Raw genomic sequence first — 18,291 nt, 5'->3', positions numbered from 1 at the left:
TCCACGATAAATCACTTTGGAACCTGAAATCTGGAAACACAGAAATAAACAATTCCCCATTCAATTACTGAACTGGCATTCTAACTGCTTCATAATATCCACTAAAATGTTCTATGTAAGCACTTTTAAAATCATTTTTGCATGTATTATATTTGTAAGTTAGGCTGTCTTCAACATTACAACCATGTGTTAGAATAATATATTGACAGTGTGGTGTCTTTATTTTAATTAATCCCTTAGTATCCTAGCTGATTTGTTTAAATATACTGATTACTGTCTACCTGTTAATTAATGCAACAAATGGAAATTGAATAGCTAAACATGTATATTACACCTTGACTCAATGGGACACATTTTTGTTCCGATCTGTAATCATGAGAAGCTGCAGTGGGGGAGGGAGATTTATGAAAATATGATAAACAGATTGCTGAAGAGCTGAATTTCTTAGAGATTTACGGATGTGAAAAAAGGCAGTTGATGGCAACAGGTTTCAATTAACATTAAAGAGGATAATGGTGCCTTCTTTTGCTTTCTCAGTTATGATTTATTTCAACATTTGTTTGATAAGTGCCTAGAAAGTCTTCAGGATATCTTGGGATGTCCTATGTGTCTGTTAACTGTGAATTATTGACTGAAATTCCTCTGAGGTTTAGAATTTCAATAGAACTGGAGAATACGATTTGCTGCTGAAAACCTCCTTCAGTTAGCATTTGGCCTTCTGAACTTCTTTGTCAGTCATGAGTGGGGGTGAGCTAGCCTGCACAATTTTTTTTGTGTGATAGAGTCAAGAGCATTCATACCAAGCAAAGAAGCACAGTTGAAGATTTCTTAGAAGTGCCTCTTTGTCCTTGATAAGAGTTCATCTCCATTCATGGCTCTCAGTGCATGGTGGCCATGAATGACGTTAATAGCACTGAATAATCAGTGCATGATGTGGTTATCAGCAAGATGCTGAATCTCTGTGCACTGCATAAGCTCAAAATTTTATGTAGGTGGAAGGATTTTTGCTGGGCCTTGCCTCAGATGTTCCTGGAGATGTGGAATTCCAATTCAGGAATGTCTTGCATTTGTCATTGAAGTAACACATCAACCCAGAGTATGTGCTTCAGGTGGAGAATCCACAAGTACATTCACAGACACAAATTACACTGAACTTCAGGAAAGTTTACAAGCAGCTCTTGTTTCCTGCAAGTCATCAGGTTGTCTTTGAGACATAGTCCTTGTGGAATCCTTGCGAATTTAACAAAGATTTCCTTACAGTGCCATTTTCATTGCTATCATTGTTTTAGGGCTAGGCTAATGAGCATAACAGAAGATTGGTGGTGCTTAGTTCAGAATCAGGTTTATTAACACCAGCATATGTCATGAAATATGTTAACTTCAACAGTCATTGCTACCTGATGTGATGCAGGAAATGATGTACGAGATCCTTACAATTTTCAGCTTGGACAGTGCCTGATTCAGGGGAGTTACCAAAATGTCTTGTTGATATCTTATTGTATATAGCTTATTGGTTTTAACAAGTTCGTAGTCCAAGTATTTTGTCACAAATTCACAACTTAATTTTCCAAATCCGGGAAGAAAAGGACATTTTAGGAAACATAGAGATGACATAAGTACGACCTTGGAGAATGAAGACAGTCCAGCATTTAGAGATTATTCTGCTGAATTACATTGGGAAAAGTCATTGTCAAGACCATCTTTGTCTGCCTTGAACTTTGAGGCAGGATGGGCACAATCTCCATTTGTCAATTCAAGGCAAAAATAGGGAGCAGCACTAATATTGTCTTTTTTGACATGTCAAAGACCTCCAACTCTCTCAATAGGAGAGTCTTTGGAATTTGCTTCTCATATCTGGATGCCTGCAGAAATTCTTCTCCCATCTTATGTCTGCTACACAACAGCATGCAATAGATCCACAATAGGACCAATCTGTCTGTATACAGGTGTCAAGTGAATCTGTATCATTATCCCTACACTTTTCTAAGTGAATGAAGATATCTTCTCACAGCCCCATCAAGTGCTTCATGTCCACCTGTGGCAAGTCCACATATCCTACATTGGCTTCATCAGCTACTTCAGAACCCACAGAACTGATCTGCAAGTAACATGCACTTGATCTTCAGGTCCTGCTCAAGGTGATATGCCATTTGATAATTTCGTCTAGATGTCTATGTCACTGAGCGCTAAATTTAACTGCAGGATTGCTAGCAGCCTAGTCAACAAGGACAAGCTAAACAACAGATTTATCTACTGACATCTTTCACAAACCTCCTGACTCTTGCAGTTATTTTAATTATACCTCTTCACACTCTTTCACTTGTAAAAATGTAACTCCCTTCTCTCAATTCCTCCGTCTCCACTGCATCTGTTCTCAGTATGAGGCTTTTCATTATAGAATGTCTGAGTCCCTTTTTTCAGTGAATGGAGTTCCCCTTCACTGCTATCAATGCTGCCCTCACACGCGTCCTCCCGCCATCACAACAGGAATAGGCTTCCCCTTGTCCCTGCCTTCCACTTTATGAGCCTCTGTATCCAAAACATCATTCTCTATAAATTTATGTCATCTCCAGCAGATATCTTATTACCAAGCACATCTTCACCAACCCCTGGCTTTCTGTAGGGATCACACAATACGAGGTGTGCTTGTCCACTTGGCACTTATCCTTACAAGTGTGGCAAGTGCTACTTCTACCCTTGTACCTCCTCCTTCATCACCATTCAAGACCCCAAACAGTCCTTCCAGGTGAGATAACACTTTACCTACAAGTCTGCAATTCTTCTCTTTTTTAACATTCACAATTCTGGTTGTCCTCTCATTCCTTCTCATCTGCCCATCACCTCCTCCTTGTTCCTCTCCTTTCTTTTCTTCTGTGGTCCACTGTCCTATTAGATTTCTTCTCCTTCAGTCCTTTACCTCTTCCACCTATCTCCTCCCAGCTTCTAACTTCATTCCTCCATCATCTATCTATTTTGTCCCCTCAGCTGGTCTCACCTATCACCAGCCAGCTTGTACACCTTCCCCTCCCGCTACCTTATTCTGGTTTTTGTCCCCTTCCTTTCCAGTCCTTGTGGTGGTACTCAGCCCAAAACATTGGCTGTTTATTCTCCTCCATAGATGCTGCCTGTCTTATTGTGTTCCTCCAGCATTTGTATGTGTTGCTTAAGATTTTCAGCATCTGTAGAATCTCTTGTTAGTAAATAGCTGAATATTGGTACAAGGATATCAATATGTAATGACTAAATTGTAGTATATTTGGAGCTGAATTTTCACCATTCAAGCTAAAGTATTATACAGAAAAGGATGTCAGCACTAACATGTAAAACTACATTTGTATTTGTATGTTGAAGGTGTTCTTCAAATAGATTTTAGACATTTCCTAATCAAAATTGACAGACTTTGCATGGCCTAAAGAAGAGAAAATAGGACTGCCTTTGTAGCTACATATGTCATAAATCCTAGCATTTTTTTCCTTCTCGTTCCTTAGTTATTTTATATTTATTGTAATTTAAGTAATTTCAGGTGAGACGAAGCCGACACACTGACTTCACTAGAACTGAGGTTGTAAATGCATACATGCATTCCTTAGATCTATTTTGTAATAATGACTGAACCTTGCATATTTGTTACTTTTTCATGTAATGTTAAAAATATATATATTGTTTTTGTAGTTTTGGATTAATGTAGAATTTTTCATAAACTGGGTTAGAATATGAAAAATAAACTATAGTAACTTGGATTCAGTATTGAATATTATTACTGTATAATTGCATCAACTAGAACTTGCATTGGTTGCTTGAGTGCCACGCCAATAAATCACTAATACCTAGCATTTTTCTGAAATATATGAACCAAATTATGTATTAAACTGTAATTGAGACTGAACTAGTGATTTGTAATGGTGAAAACAAAAATTTGGAATAATTAATATATTTTTGACTGAAGTGGGAAAACTTTGCTATGGTATATCTGTAAATTTAGCTGCACAGTATTTTTCTTTATTGAGTGTTACTCTGGACTGTTTTTTACAGGTTACTTTAGCTGCTGCTGGACTCAATTATCCCTGCCATCGACTAACAGTTAGTAAAAGGCCGTCACCTACACAAACCCGAGAGCAATCTGAAGAGGTAACAAACATTTTGCTTTTCTGATTTCAATATAATATTTATTACTGAACACTTGAAAATAAGATGGCCTTTCAGTATTTTTTATATTCCCAGTTTTAATTCTGTATATTAGCTTTAATATTGTTCTTGCATGTTTTATGTATGAGTGTTGTGTCAATATCCTTGGATAGCTGTCTGATAGAGAGTTTGTAAGCTACATGATTTCTGTATGCAGTATAATCATAGAAATTTATGTTGAGGGAGAAGGCCTTTCAATGAAAAAGGATCTATTGCTTTCCCAGTGTATATGACAAATATTACAAATAAACTCTTATCGGTCTTCCAGCCTGGTACAGGCAGGAAGTCTGAGAAGAGTTTATTTGCCTTTCAGTGAACTTCTCAATGCCAGTGGAGAAGAGTGCTTCTCAGCCTAATCCTACCTCCCAGCACTGGTCGTGGGTGTCTTATGCACACATCAGCCCCCTTTTAATTGTGTTATGGGTTTCTGACTTTGCCACCTTCTCAAGTGGTACGCCCTGTGGGAAAAATATTTCTTAATCATTCTTCTAATCCTTATACCCATTCCCCCTGCCAACTCTCCCCTCCCCCTTACACCTGGCTCCATCTGCTTTCTTTTCCTTTTCTACTTCCACCTATCACCCTCCCGTCTGTATCTCTCAACTTCACCTTTTCCTCTGTCTAACTGGCTCCATCTACCCATCATCCTTCACCCTTGTCTGTCCACTTGTTATCTACTGGCCACTGTCCCACATCCGCTACTTCTCCTCTTTATACTGGTTATTTTCCCCCTCTGTTATCAGTCCTGATACAGGGCCTCAACTCAAAATATCAACAATTCCTTTTCACCCACAATGTTGCTCAACCCGCTGAGTTTGTCGTGCTTTTTGTCCCAGATTATTGTTTTTAGAATCTTCCGCATTTTGGAGATTAATCTGATTGGTCTGTAGTTACTTGGTTAATCCCTGTGCATTTTTTTTTTGAACAGGGTTGTAGCATTTTCAATTTACCAATCCTTGGGCATTGTAATCTATCAATATTTGGAAGACTATGGCTAAGGTTTCTGTAATTTTGTCTTTGCAGCCACTTAGGGTACAACCAACCTGGACTTGGTAACTTATCTATTTGAAGTGCAGTTGCCTTTCTGGTATTCCCATTTATCAGGATTGGACATTGGCTTTTTCAAGAAACAATACCCCAACTGACTTTCCATCAGCACTAACTTTCTTACCGTAATCTTCCTGGGAATTTTTATTATACAGAAGACTAAATGAGCAAGTCATGTGAATAAAGTGTCACTAAGAGGGTGGGTATGCTGCAGTGAATGGATTATCGCATGATCCCTCAAATCCCCTTTACTATTGACGGTGCTGTGGATGATATGTTTACCACTTATCTGAATTGATCCCACAAATCCACACACCTGGAGCTGATGTCACCAAGCACTCCTGTACTACTAAGTACTATCTGCTACGAACCAAGCAAGAATATTACATTGTTTCTACCAGATACACATTGTCAAACACTGAAGTCCTGAACTTACCTTTGGCCTCACAACACTGATTGGCAGAGCTCAATCTTGTGAGGTTCCTCAGCAATTTATTTTGTGGATCTTGTGCCAGGTACAGGGTTTCATTGTATTACCGGGCTCCAGCAAAGAGACCAAAGGAGAATGCGGAATGTTTTTAAAACTATTTTGGTTTTGGCTAATAGTGTTTATGCAGTTTTATCTAATTTATTTTGTATTTACAAATACAGATAGTTATTAATCATTTATTTCATTTTCAAGTGTGTTCAAATGTCTGAATTTTAAATATTTTGCGAATACTGAAAGATTTGGTAGCAATTGAAATTGGTCAGGGTCTTTGTTGGCTCTCAAAGTTGTTGAATGTTTTTGGGGAGGAGTCGCCTCACTATACTGTGGGAGGCTATGCTGCTAAGATCCAGAATGCTTCTGGGCAGGAATGTATGCCACTTGCATCTGGACCAGGTAGGGTTCTGCAAAGGCTTGTGGGTGCTCAGATCCTGCAATGTGTTTTTGAAAACTGTTCCCAATTAGGTCAGGAGAACTGATTCAGTGCTTCTGTAAGGTTCTATAATCCTCTTGCATGGCTGAAGTATGACTTTTGAGAGCTACAATGTTCTCCCACTGTCCTGGGAAATTATCCAATGTAAAAATTAGAGAAGCAAAAATATATAACGTATGAGAAATATAACAGTTTCCTGTCTAAATGTTTCTATTTGACATCTTCAGTAAAATATGTATTCCATTAAGCTCTAAAGATTACTTTGGCTAATCTTGTTAAGGAAAAGATAGGAGGTCCGAAAGAGAGAATTTAGAGAGCTAGGTAGAAAGCTGAAAGCAGGACCTCCAGGGTAATGATCTCTGGATTGTTGCCTGTGCCACTCGCCAGTGAGGGCAAGGATAGCATGATTTGACATATAAATGTGTGGCTGAGGAACTGGTGCAGGGGGCAAGGTTTCAGCTTTTTGGATCATTGGGATCTTTTCTGTGGAAGGTACGACTTGTATGAAAAGGACAGGATACACATGAACCTGAGGGAGACCAATATCCTGTGGGCAGGTTTGTGAGAGCTATTGCGAGGGTTTAGCTAATTTGACAGGTGGATGGGAACCGAAGTGATAGGATTGAGTATAGCGATGTTGGTTTACAAGCAGAGACTGAATAATGAGACCATCAGGAAATACCGGCAGATGATAACGCAAAATGGAAATCAGTGGGTTGCAGTGTAAAAGAGGGACAAAATTGAAAATGATGTCACCTTCAACCTCATTTGAAATTGTCTCTTCACCTTTGAAATAGCCCTCCACAAATCATACCTGGTTTTCTGGTACAGACCTGCGTCACCACCCTTGACTGCCACAGATCTAGCCTTTAGCAGGCGACATACCTCCTGGTTCATCCACAGCTTTTGGTTTGGGAATGTACAGCAAGTCTTTGTAGGCACATACTCATCCACGCAGGTTTTAATGAAGTCAGTAACAACTGCAGCATACTCACCCAGATTTGAAGATGAATCCCTGAATACGGTCCAGATCACTAATTCAAAGCAGTTCTGTAAGTGCTGCTGTGCTTCCCTTGTCCAAACCTTATTTGTCCTCACTATTAGTGCTGCAGTCTTCAGTCTCTGCCTGTACTCGGGGAGTAGAAGTACAGCCAGGGCATGAAAGGTTATGGCAGGGGTCCCCAACCTTTCTCGCACCACGGACCGGTTTAATATTGACAATATTCTTGCAGACTCGACTGGGGGTAGGGGTGGGGGTAGGTGGTGTTGTTCAAGTAGGGGTAAACTCACCTCAGTATGTCTTTTACAGTTAGGGTTGCCAACTTTCTCACTCCCAAATAAGGGACAAAAGTAGCAGTCAAGTCCCGGGACACTTTACCCCAGGAAAGGCTGCCATGACCATGAAGCCTTGTGCGGGCACCTGTGTGTACATGTGTATCGTGCCGATTTTTTCCCCAGAAATCGGTTTTGCCTTCATCTTCCCAACTACACTGTACATACATTATTTCTACATTACATAGGCTGTGTATTTATCATATAATTCCGGCTTTTACTATATGTTAGTGTTATTTATTTTTGGTTTTATGTGTTATTTGGTATGATTTGTTAGGTTATTTTTTGGGTCTGGGAATGCTCAAAAAATTTTCCAATATAAATTAATGGTAATTGCTTCTTCACTTCACGCCATTTTGGCACGAAAGGTTTCATGGGAACGCTCTACCTTAGTGGGGGAAATACGGGGCAAGGGTGGACCAGTATGGGACAAACCAATTTAGCCCAATATACGGGATGTCCTGGCAAATACGGGACAGTTGGCAACCCTATGTTCAAGTTCAACAGTGCGTGACAGGGAATGAGGAAAGGTGCAGCTGACTCATATTGTTTCCTTGCGGCCCGGTGGTGGGGACCGCTGGATTATGGGGACAAGGCAGGAGTATGGAGCTGAGAGGGAAATGGATGAGCCATGATGAAATAACAGAGCAAACTCGATGGGCTGAATCACCTGATTCTGTTCCTATGTCTTATGGTCTTAATATTTTGTAGTATTCCTTTCAGTTCACATTTTTTTAAATAAACCACTTCAACTTTATTGGTATGGTTGCTTGTAATAAACTCATGGCCTGGCTGTTGTTGACACTATGAATAATTAATAAATCAATGTTATGTCTTCACATCAACAGCTTGACTCATGTGAATGTGAATAAAATTTGCTCACGTTGAAATAGCTGAATTTAAATAAGGCCGTTCACACCTCAGGACACCCAGTTTACTTTTGAATTGCATGAATTGTTATAATATATAAAACACAGCAATTTAATTTGCCTAGCAGAAGCTTCCACAAATGTACTATTGACAGATATTCTATTTTAGTGATGTTAATTGAGAATATATATTGGCGGTTTGGGTGGCAGGGTGGAGATGCATCTCTACCAAAGGATATGTAGGGCACTCCTTCCCTCTGTTCACCTGCGGGTCACCCTCGGGCAAGGTGTAGCACCTGCTTAGCTCCCCCAGTCAGCATCACTTGAAACCATGGGAGCAGATGGTATATAGTCATATGAGCAGCAGGTTCATATCACAAGTCCTGGTTATGTGACTACTGATGCCAGGCAGACAATCTCTGAAGATCGTTAGTGATGGCTGAGGTCACCCATCTTATAAAGACACTACCCAGAAGAAGACAATAGCAAACCACTTGTGTAGAAAAATTTGCCAAGAACAGTCATGGTCATAGACCATGATTGCCTACGTCATATGATATGGCACATAATGATGATGATGATATTGGCAATGGCACAAGGAAAATTCTCCTGTCTTTCTTCAGAGTATTACTATGGAGTGGTTTATGTCCACCCAGAAGGACATTGGATCTTAGTTTCATGTGTCATTTGACCGAAAGCAAAACAAGTGTGGGCCCTAGAAATTCTATGGTGGGAGAAGATTTAATGAAGACTAAAAAAAATACTTTTTTGGTTTTGATCCCTCAATCCTTATGGGTCGTAGGGTCACCTTTCCGTGTCTTAGGCTAGTGAGGCCTGGCGGCACCCATCTCTCTCCAGGCCAGACCACAGCCGATGTCTTCCAACTTGGTGGCTTGCCTTGGTCTCAAACACATGGCTGTTGTAGTTCTTCGAGGAACTCATCTGCCCTGGCCAGTGACTTTGTCGATGAGGTCTTTCGCCAAGTGTTGCTGTGTTAGCACTACCTCCGCACATCATTTAGCCTGCCAGCTGAAGCAGTGTACTGGGGTATGCCACTTGGGGCAGATGTGAGAGATTTAGGAGATGGATGAGGATCAGTGATGAAGTAGAGTGCAGCTGCCAGACATCAAAGGTACTGGGTACTACCTCTATCCAGAGCCCCCTGTATCCCAAAAATATAGCTAACACATTTAAACAGGCTTATTTGTTTTTTTATTGTAGCTGCAGAAAATACCATTAAAGTGTCAGAAATGGAGAGAAACCAGAGATCTGTTGATAGTGGAGAACTTGGTTATCATCACTAAAGAAAAGCAACAGGAAAAATTAAGGTTACTAAAACAGGACCAGTCTCCTGAATCTGAGTCTGTACCCCAAGATTCAAAAACAAACATGGCGTTGGTGTTAGAAGATCCCTAGATTTAGGACAAGTCCTGGAGATTGGAAAGTAACAAGTGTAACCTCACTATTTAAGAAGGGAAAGGGGAGACAAAAGGTGACTAAAGCAGATTGCTGTATTGCGTCTCGTGAAAAATTTTACAATTATAATATGATAATGGATTTGCTGGAAAATCATATTGTATTAGATCAAGGGTAGTTAAAAGTGAACCTGAATTTTCAATAGATATTTAGTTAGTATGGTTTATTATCAAATTTGCAAAGTTACTCATGGATTACCATGGAGATCAGAGTTATTTACAGATTACACTACTAACAAAATCAAAAGACTTTGAGGAGACTGAAGTCCTTTAACATCTGCCGGACAATGCTGAGGATGTTCTACGAGTCTGTGGTGGCCAGTGTGATCATGTTTGCTGTTGTGTGCTGGGGCAGCAGGCTGAGGGTAGCAGACACCAACAGAATCAACAAACTCATTCGTAAGGCCAGTGATGTTGTGGGGATGGAACTGGACTCTCTGACGGTGGTGTCTGAAAAGAGGATGCTGTCCAAGTTGCATGCCATCTTGGACAATGTCTCCCATCCACTACATAATGTACTGGTTGGGCACAGGAGTACATTCAGCCAGAGACTCATTCCACCGAGATGCAACACAGAGCGTCATAGGAAGTCATTCCTGCCTGTGGCCATCAAACTTTACAACTCCTCCCTTGGGGGGTCAGACACCCTGAGCCAATAGGCTGGTCCTGGACTTATTTCCTGGCATAATTTACATATTTGTATTTAATTATTTATGGTTTTATTACTGTTTAATTATTTATGGTGCAACTGTAACAAAAACCAATTTCCCCCGGGATCAATAAAGTATGACTATGACTATAATTAGTTTGTTTTATGATACAAAGCTATATTGCAAAATGAGGTTTAACAAAGCTAAAAGATTATTGGCAAAAGGTATAGATAAGCTAGTGGCCAACATGGTGGCAAGTGACATATGATTTGGGAAAATGAGTTTATGCGTTGTGGTAGGGAGAATGAAACGGCCAATTCTTATGAATTAGAAACTGACAAATGTTTGTGTATTGAAGGATCTTAATCTGTGGAGCATAGATTAATGGCTGAATGAGCGTTTGCCCTGCAAAATTGGTAAATTGGTTTATTATTGTGACATGTACTGAAGTACAATGTAAAATTTGCTCTGCATACTGTTTATACAGATCAATTCATTACAACAATGTGTTGAGGGAGTACCAGTAAACCGATAATTGAATTCTGAATAAATTGTTAGCTACAGAGAAGGTGTGGTGCAGGTACACAATAAACTTCAAGGTCATAACAAGATCGATTGAGGTCGAGTCCATCTCGCCATACGAGGGAACCATTCAATAGTGTTATAACAGTGGGATAGAGGTTGTCTTTGAGCCTGGTGGCACATGCTTCCAGGTTTTTATATTTTCTGCTCGAGGAGAGGAGGAAAGAATGTCTGGGGTTGATGGTGTTTTTGATTATACCAACTGCTTTACCAAGGCAGCAAGAAGTGTACACAGTGTCCATCAAGGGGAGGCTGATTTTTGTGATGGATTGAGATGTGTCCACAATTCTTTGCAGTTCCTTGCAGTCTTGGGCAGAGCATTTGCTATGGGATGCATTGAAATAGGATTCTTTCTATGGTGCACCAATAAAAAGTGGTAGTCATTAAGACAAACAAGAGAAAATCTGCAGGTGCTGAGAATCCAAGCAACACACACACAATGCTGGGCAGGCCAGGTAGCATCTATGGAAAAGAGTATAGTCGATGTTTCAGGCTGAGACCCTTCATCAGACATGTTACCTTGTTATTCTTAGTTACTGGAGTGAAAGCATGTGGGAGCCACATTGAAAAGGAGAAGTTAAAGCAAGATTGAGTATGTTTGGCCTACACTCATTGAGGTTTAGGTGAATGTGTGGTAATATTTTGAGACATGCAAGATTATGAGAGGAACTGAACAGTAGATGCTGTGAGTGTGTTATCTCTAGATGGAGAATTTAGAATTCAGGAGCATAGTCTCTGGAAAAGTGATTGACCATTTAGGAGATTACTTATTACCATACAGGAGAAGCCATCAAGTCCCAGCAGATCAATCCTATTCCCTCTCCCTGTTTCCTTGTACTCCTGCAATCTGTTCCCCCCACCATATAATTTTTTTGCCATTTGTCTTCATTAAGGAGTGGTTTACAATAATCTACCAGCAATCTACTTTGTAGAAGGAAACAGTAATCTTTCAGAGAGCGTGCAAACTACTTTTCAGGTCAGAATTGAACTCAACTACCTAGAGCTGTGAGGCAGTTGTCTCATTGCTGATGACTGCTTATTTATTTGATAACTTTTTACTTTAGAGGACTGTGTAAGCTCAATCATTCAGAACATTCTAGACTGAGAGGTAGATTTTTGTACACTTGGTCAGCAGTTAATAGGAAAAGACAAATTGGCAGCAAAATCAACTTTGTGTAGAAGATCGGTCATGTCTTGGTGAATGGAGCAAACATGAGGAATATTCGAGCAGACAATGGATCATCCTCCATAATTTCCAACTATTTCAAGATGATGTCCCCACTAGACAAATTTTCCTGTCATTTCCCTTTTCAGCATTCTAAGGCTATTGCTCCCATGAGTTCCATCAGTCTCCCCTTTTCACTTCTCCCTTTCTGTCCAGGGAGCCAAATGCTTCTTCCAGGTGAAGCGAAGATTTATTTGTATTATTTTCCAGTGAAGCATTCAGTGCTCGTAATGTGGTTTCTGTATCAGGGAAAGTAAATATAGATAGTTTTGGTGCTTTGCGTAGATCTCTGTTCAGTACACAAGATTGATCCTTCACTTCCACTGCCTTTAATTCTCCATCTCCCTTTCACTTTCACTCTGATCTCCCTATCTTGGCCCCCAGCTGATTTCCAGCAATGATTTCATTCAGATATAATTTGTCTCCTATTTATGTTCCAAATTATACCTGTACTTCCCACTTTATCCCTGCTTACCATTCATTTGTCCTGGTCGTACCTTTACACCCCTCTTTAGCCTTGCTTATGTACCTCAGTCTCCCTGGTCTCCAACCTATCATGGATCGTCTCTTTTGTTCCTTCCCCACCTCTCTACCTTTGTCTCCAAGTTGAAGTTACATTTCTCCCAGTTTTGTTGAAAGATCATCAATTTGTAACATTAAGTCTGTTTCACTCTCCACAAATACTGCCTGGCCTTCTGTGTATTTCTAGCATGTTCTGCTCTAATTTAGGAATTTCATCATGTGTTGATGTTGATTTCTGCTTCATATATACTTTTGAAAAAGCATTAATCTATCAAAATCATGAGATCTGAAGCAGAAGACACTCTTGTTAAGCCCTGTAAAAATTTCGTGGAATTAACAGAGACATTCAGTAAAGAACAGACAAATTAAATAGTTTGTGTTTTATTTATTTAATATTGCTATTTTTGTACATTTTTGCTTTAAAACTTAGTTTGATTGCATTGGCAATTGGAGGAATTTATTAACATAACTACTCTTAAATCCTTAGTGCACTGATGTTCACATGGTCAGTGACAGCGAAGGAGATGATTTTGAAGATGCTACTGAGTTTGGAGTTGACGATGGTGAACTTTTTGGCATGATTTCTTCTGGATCAAAAAAATCCCCAATGAGTAAGTTAGTGTTGATGATATTAAACACATTTTGCTGAGTCCTATAATTTACCTTTTCTCTTTTATTTTATTTAATTATTTTAAAATATCAATAAAATGTTTTATTTTGTTTTAAGCACTTTTGGTATTTACTTATTGGCTTGTGTTGCAGAGTTATCTGGTGGAACAAAAAACAATTTAGGGACATTTACAGTGCAGAAGATGTCTGGATTATCTGTGTTTGTCAAAATTATCATAAAAAGTATTTCAACAGAGGAGACCAAACCCCAGTGGAATAATATGTATGATGTAAGCAATTAGGCAAAGGCAAATTACCCTTTTTCAGATATGAAAAGTTAAGTTTATATTAAAGTAAGTGAATGGAATAGGAGTTGATGAGGATTTTGTTACAGGAAACGAAATCCAAAGTGATGTAAAGCAATGGATCATCTAATTAGCGCCTCCAACACTGTCAGAACATGTGGAGTGTCACAGCCTTGGCATTTCAACTTTTTTCTAGGGTAGGTTACAGGTGGATTTGGGTACAGGTTGACCTTCACTAATCCGACTACCTGTAATCCGGTTCCTTCAATAATCCGACATTGATTATGCTTAATGTGATCCTTCTGTAATTCGGCATTTTCACTAATCCGGCCCTCCTCAGGTCCCAGTGGTGCCGGATTAGTGAAGGTCGACCTGTACTAAGCAAAAACAAATAATTGGCAGAGATTACTTTGTCGGTGGTTGAGGGTGGCAGAGTGCAGAAAGTTGCAAGGTCTTTTGGGTCGCTATTGACTTTGGAAAGGAGAGATTATGCAATTTAAGCATTACCCAGAAAAGGGAAAAAGAAAGTAGGATCAGAGTGATGGTGGGTTACCTGAGCGAAGTATGAAGGTGATATGACCAGGTGAGGTGGAGAGCAGAGAAAGACGCTCAAGGAAATACTTTTTAAAAAAGGGAATAGAACAATGGATTTTGGTGTTGTGCAGCAGTGAGGGTGTACCCCTGACAAGAGTGCACAACAAACTTGTATTACAAAGCCATGGTAGCAATTAGGCTGAAGTATAGTGAAAGTGGGAAGTAGCTGTGGAAGGGTTCAAAGTTGGATGAGAACCATATGCAGTAATGAGACTTAGTTTACGTATGTACTGGATGGGAGTGTGTTTGAGTTCCTTTTGAATAATGACCAGGTTGATGAGTGAATCAATCATTGATCCATTTTCTGAAGGAAAGGAAGGTAATAGGTGTGGTGGTGGTGAAATCTGTTCAGTTTTTGTTACTCTCAGAGCATAACTGAATGGTCATTATGTTTACAAAATCCCGAATCCTAAATTCAATTATATATACCACCAAAGAAACGTGAAATATATATATTGTACTTAGGAATAAATATACCCTTCTGTGTTGTTAACTCTTGTTTAAGTTGCACTTCATTTGTGAATGTGATTTGTGTTTAAAATCTTAGATCCATTATTTCATTACTAAATTTAATAAGAACATGTCAGATGAGTATAAACTGTCCGGTAACTATAAGTAAATAAATAATAAACTCTTAGAAGGTCATTGGCTCATTTGCTTTCATTTGATCTATTTACCATAAATAAAATATTAACTTATGATGTGCAACACTATAACCTTACTGCATGCAATACTATTCTCCTCCAATATACTTACATATTCCAATGAATAAAACAATTAAGGTGCACTGTGTGAACAGTTCCAGATCTCCAAAAGGCTAACTTTAACCTTTGTATTTCAATGCTAGTGCCTGATGACGCTGAAAATGAGGGAGATGCCTTATTACAATTTACTGCAGAATTTTCTTCAAGGTACAGTTACATTTTCCATTAAAGATAAGTTCAGGCCAATATTAAATACATGTGTTAGGAGGTCTATGGATGGGTGGGAAGGATCTGCGATGACTGGAGCTTTCTAATAAATTACTTAATGTTATGAACATGTCAGTACTAAATAAAGATGTAGAAAGTGCAAAAGAAGAACAGAGTAAGTTGGTGATCTAAATTTGTGCACCTTGTGTTCTTAAAAATAAATCAATGAGATGTTTTGGTAGGCAGCATCTGTGAAGAGTAAAATGGTTTGTTTCAGATTGATGATGTTTCATTAGAACGAGATTTGAGAAAATAAGCATTATTTGGTAATTGGTTTATTATTGTCATATGTACCGAGATACATTGGAAGACATTATTTTGCATAGGTAGTCCAAAGTCCAAAGAAAAAAACAATGATAGGATGTAGAATTCTTTTACAGTGATATTTGCAGAGAAAGTTTAGTGCCATTAGACAATGATGCAAAGGCCATGGTGAGGTAGACTGTGAGGCCAAGAGTTCGTCTTTATTATACAAGAGGTCTGTTGAAGAATCTTGTATTAGAGCACGCTAGAAGCCATCCTTGAAACCCTGATCTCCTCTTTAGCGCCATTAAAAAATACAGGGGTGTGTGCTCAGCCCCACTTTGTGAAGTCACTAACCAGCTTTTTTGTTTTGCTGATATTGAGGGAAAATCTGTTGTTTGACACAAAGCCAAAATTATAGAAAGGGACAAGGGTGAAGAATCAAAGCGAATATCCATGATGGAGTGGAGAACAGGGTTGTGCAGGTGACTCAAATACCGTTGATGCCATCTAAGAGAAGGTAATAAATGCATGCTTATTATAGCTTATCTGTCTGGAAGAGGGAAAAGTGGAGGTGAATGAGAGTAGTAGGCAAAAATGTGCTGAAACTGTGAAGTTCAGCACACATCTGTTACTAGATATTTGAAATTAGAGAATAGTGGAAACAGTGAAGTAGCATCTGTAAAAAGAGCAAAACCTATTCTTTCATGCGCATTGGTCAGTTTTACCACAAATAGAAGAAACTCACATGTTGATTTCGGTATTGTACCCCGAAGCTGGGATGAAGTCCTGTTCCTGGAGCTTCTGATGGACTTTGTCAGACATTGTTAGAGGCTAAAATTATTCATTGGAGTGGGATGTACAATAACTGGCAACTGGAATCTAAAGGTTACTCTTTCAGACTGAACTGAGGTGTTCTACCAAGCATTCATCCAATTTTCTGTTGGTTTCCTTAAAGTAGAGGAAACTGCATTACAAGCACAAATTGCAATTTACTAAATTGGAAGGAGTGCATGGATTGCTGTTCCATTTGGATAAACAGAAGGCTCATAGGAGCAGAACTAGACTCTTCAGCCCGTTAAATCTGCTTTGTTATTTGATTACAACTGATTTATTATTCTCTCTCAACCCTTGCCTTCTCCTCATAACCTTTAACACCCTTACTAATCAGGAAACTGTCAACCTTCAGTATGAATACACCTCCACTGCCATCTGCTCTAGCTGGGAGGATTTATAGTGAGAGGAGAAGTGTATGAAATAGAATTGCAGTTGAATACTATGTCAATTATGATTGAAGAGAATTCACAGTTAAGGATGAAGGAAGTCACTTCAGAAGCACAGGTGTGTAAATTCTCATCAGAACAAATATGACAGAGCCTAAGAAAATAATATGGGAATTGAATTGAGCCCTACAGGAAATAAGGTGAGAAGAGACTTAGTTGAAATAACTGTGGGAGTCGAAAGGGTTTGGGGGTTGCATGCTTTAGTAGATGTGAAAAGAAGATCCCTTGAAGAAACAAGGCTAGTGCCATCCAGAAAACCAATCCGATGTTTGCTGGTGCAGTGATGGTGGTATAAAGATGTGTCTTGAGTGCTGACATCTAGATTCTGGGAGGCAGAGGTCAGTGTATCGAGCCACAACAGTGTCCCCATCGGCAGACTTGATTTTCAGCTTTTGCAAGTTGTTCATTCAGTATGTGGCTACTCCATAAGCATTCATAGATCAGACACAATACTGAAGCACATGAAGAGTATGAAGTAGTGGTACTTATCCACTGAACATGCCTGAAAAATTTAGGGCTTTCCCATTCAAGAGTAATTGAATTTTTAACATTAGAAAGTATTAATTATGAATAAGCAGCCATTCTAGTATTGAGAATTAATTCTTATGACTGTGAGGCCTCATTTCTTTCAATAAGTGGTATTGGAGATTTTTAATCTTTAAAAAAAATTCTTTTTTGTTTACATTTTTAGTTTTGAAGTTTCCAACAAACTTTCTTCCTTTGCTTGGTTGACTGTGCATAATTTTGCATTGAATTAAATATCCAGGTTCCATTACTGTGCCTACCACGTATCTTTTGGTCTTGGATTGAGGAGATTCACACAAGCTTCAGATCCTCTGTAGAGTGCATGTGATTGTATGGAACTCTGACTGTAAATTGACTCGCATGTAATTTGTGGGTAAATGTAAGCAGAATGAATAAATTCCACATTATTCATTTGCTACTACAAATTACATGCCACAATTAAAATAAGCTATTTCAACTTGTTAAGAAAATAGAAAAAAAATTAGAATTATTGGATGCTGTTCCAAATGCAATAAAATTTGAACAGTATTCTGTAAATAAGTAACACTTGAAAAAATTGTTCATGTTTTTCTTAATTTATTGTCTTCCAGTCTCTTTTTACCTATGGTCTTTTTGAAACTATTGCACTTTTATTTTCTTTTCCCATCCAAAAAAAGATAACTTAATACCCGACATTGAAGTTTTAAATGAGTACCTGGTCCAGCAATCATCCAAACAAACTGCGAATTCCACTTTTAACTTGCAACAAACTGAACATGTACTGTATTCTCAACAACAGCTTCATACATGTGTGACAAGAGTCCTTGACAAGAATGGCTTGGACCTAAATGCTGGAGCATCCAAGGCTCGGATTGAGACATGATTTCAAACTGGATCGAGAATCTGAACAGAAAACGAACACTAGAGATCACGAGTAGGCTTACGATTGAGCACCAAACCTCAGTTCAGATGCTC

General features: G+C 39.0%; 1 protein-coding gene across 2 annotated transcripts in view; it reads left to right on the top strand.

The window, feature by feature from the left end:
• faf1 (Fas (TNFRSF6) associated factor 1) overlaps positions 1-18,291 on the top strand; it is a 415,765-nt gene that overhangs the window by 263,246 nt on the left and 134,228 nt on the right. For both annotated transcript variants that reach the window (XM_063064333.1, XM_063064334.1), the window contains 3 exons: positions 4,033-4,128; positions 13,295-13,418; positions 15,163-15,226. In XM_063064333.1, coding sequence (XP_062920403.1) covers positions 4,033-4,128; positions 13,295-13,418; positions 15,163-15,226 — 284 coding nt within the window. The remainder of the gene's footprint in view (positions 1-4,032; positions 4,129-13,294; positions 13,419-15,162; positions 15,227-18,291) is intronic.

Source organism: Mobula hypostoma, chromosome 12 (assembly GCF_963921235.1).
Source record: "Mobula hypostoma chromosome 12, sMobHyp1.1, whole genome shotgun sequence".
Classification (NCBI taxonomy): Eukaryota; Metazoa; Chordata; class Chondrichthyes; order Myliobatiformes; family Myliobatidae; genus Mobula; species Mobula hypostoma.
This window is presented reverse-complemented; position numbering and strand designations above follow the sequence as displayed.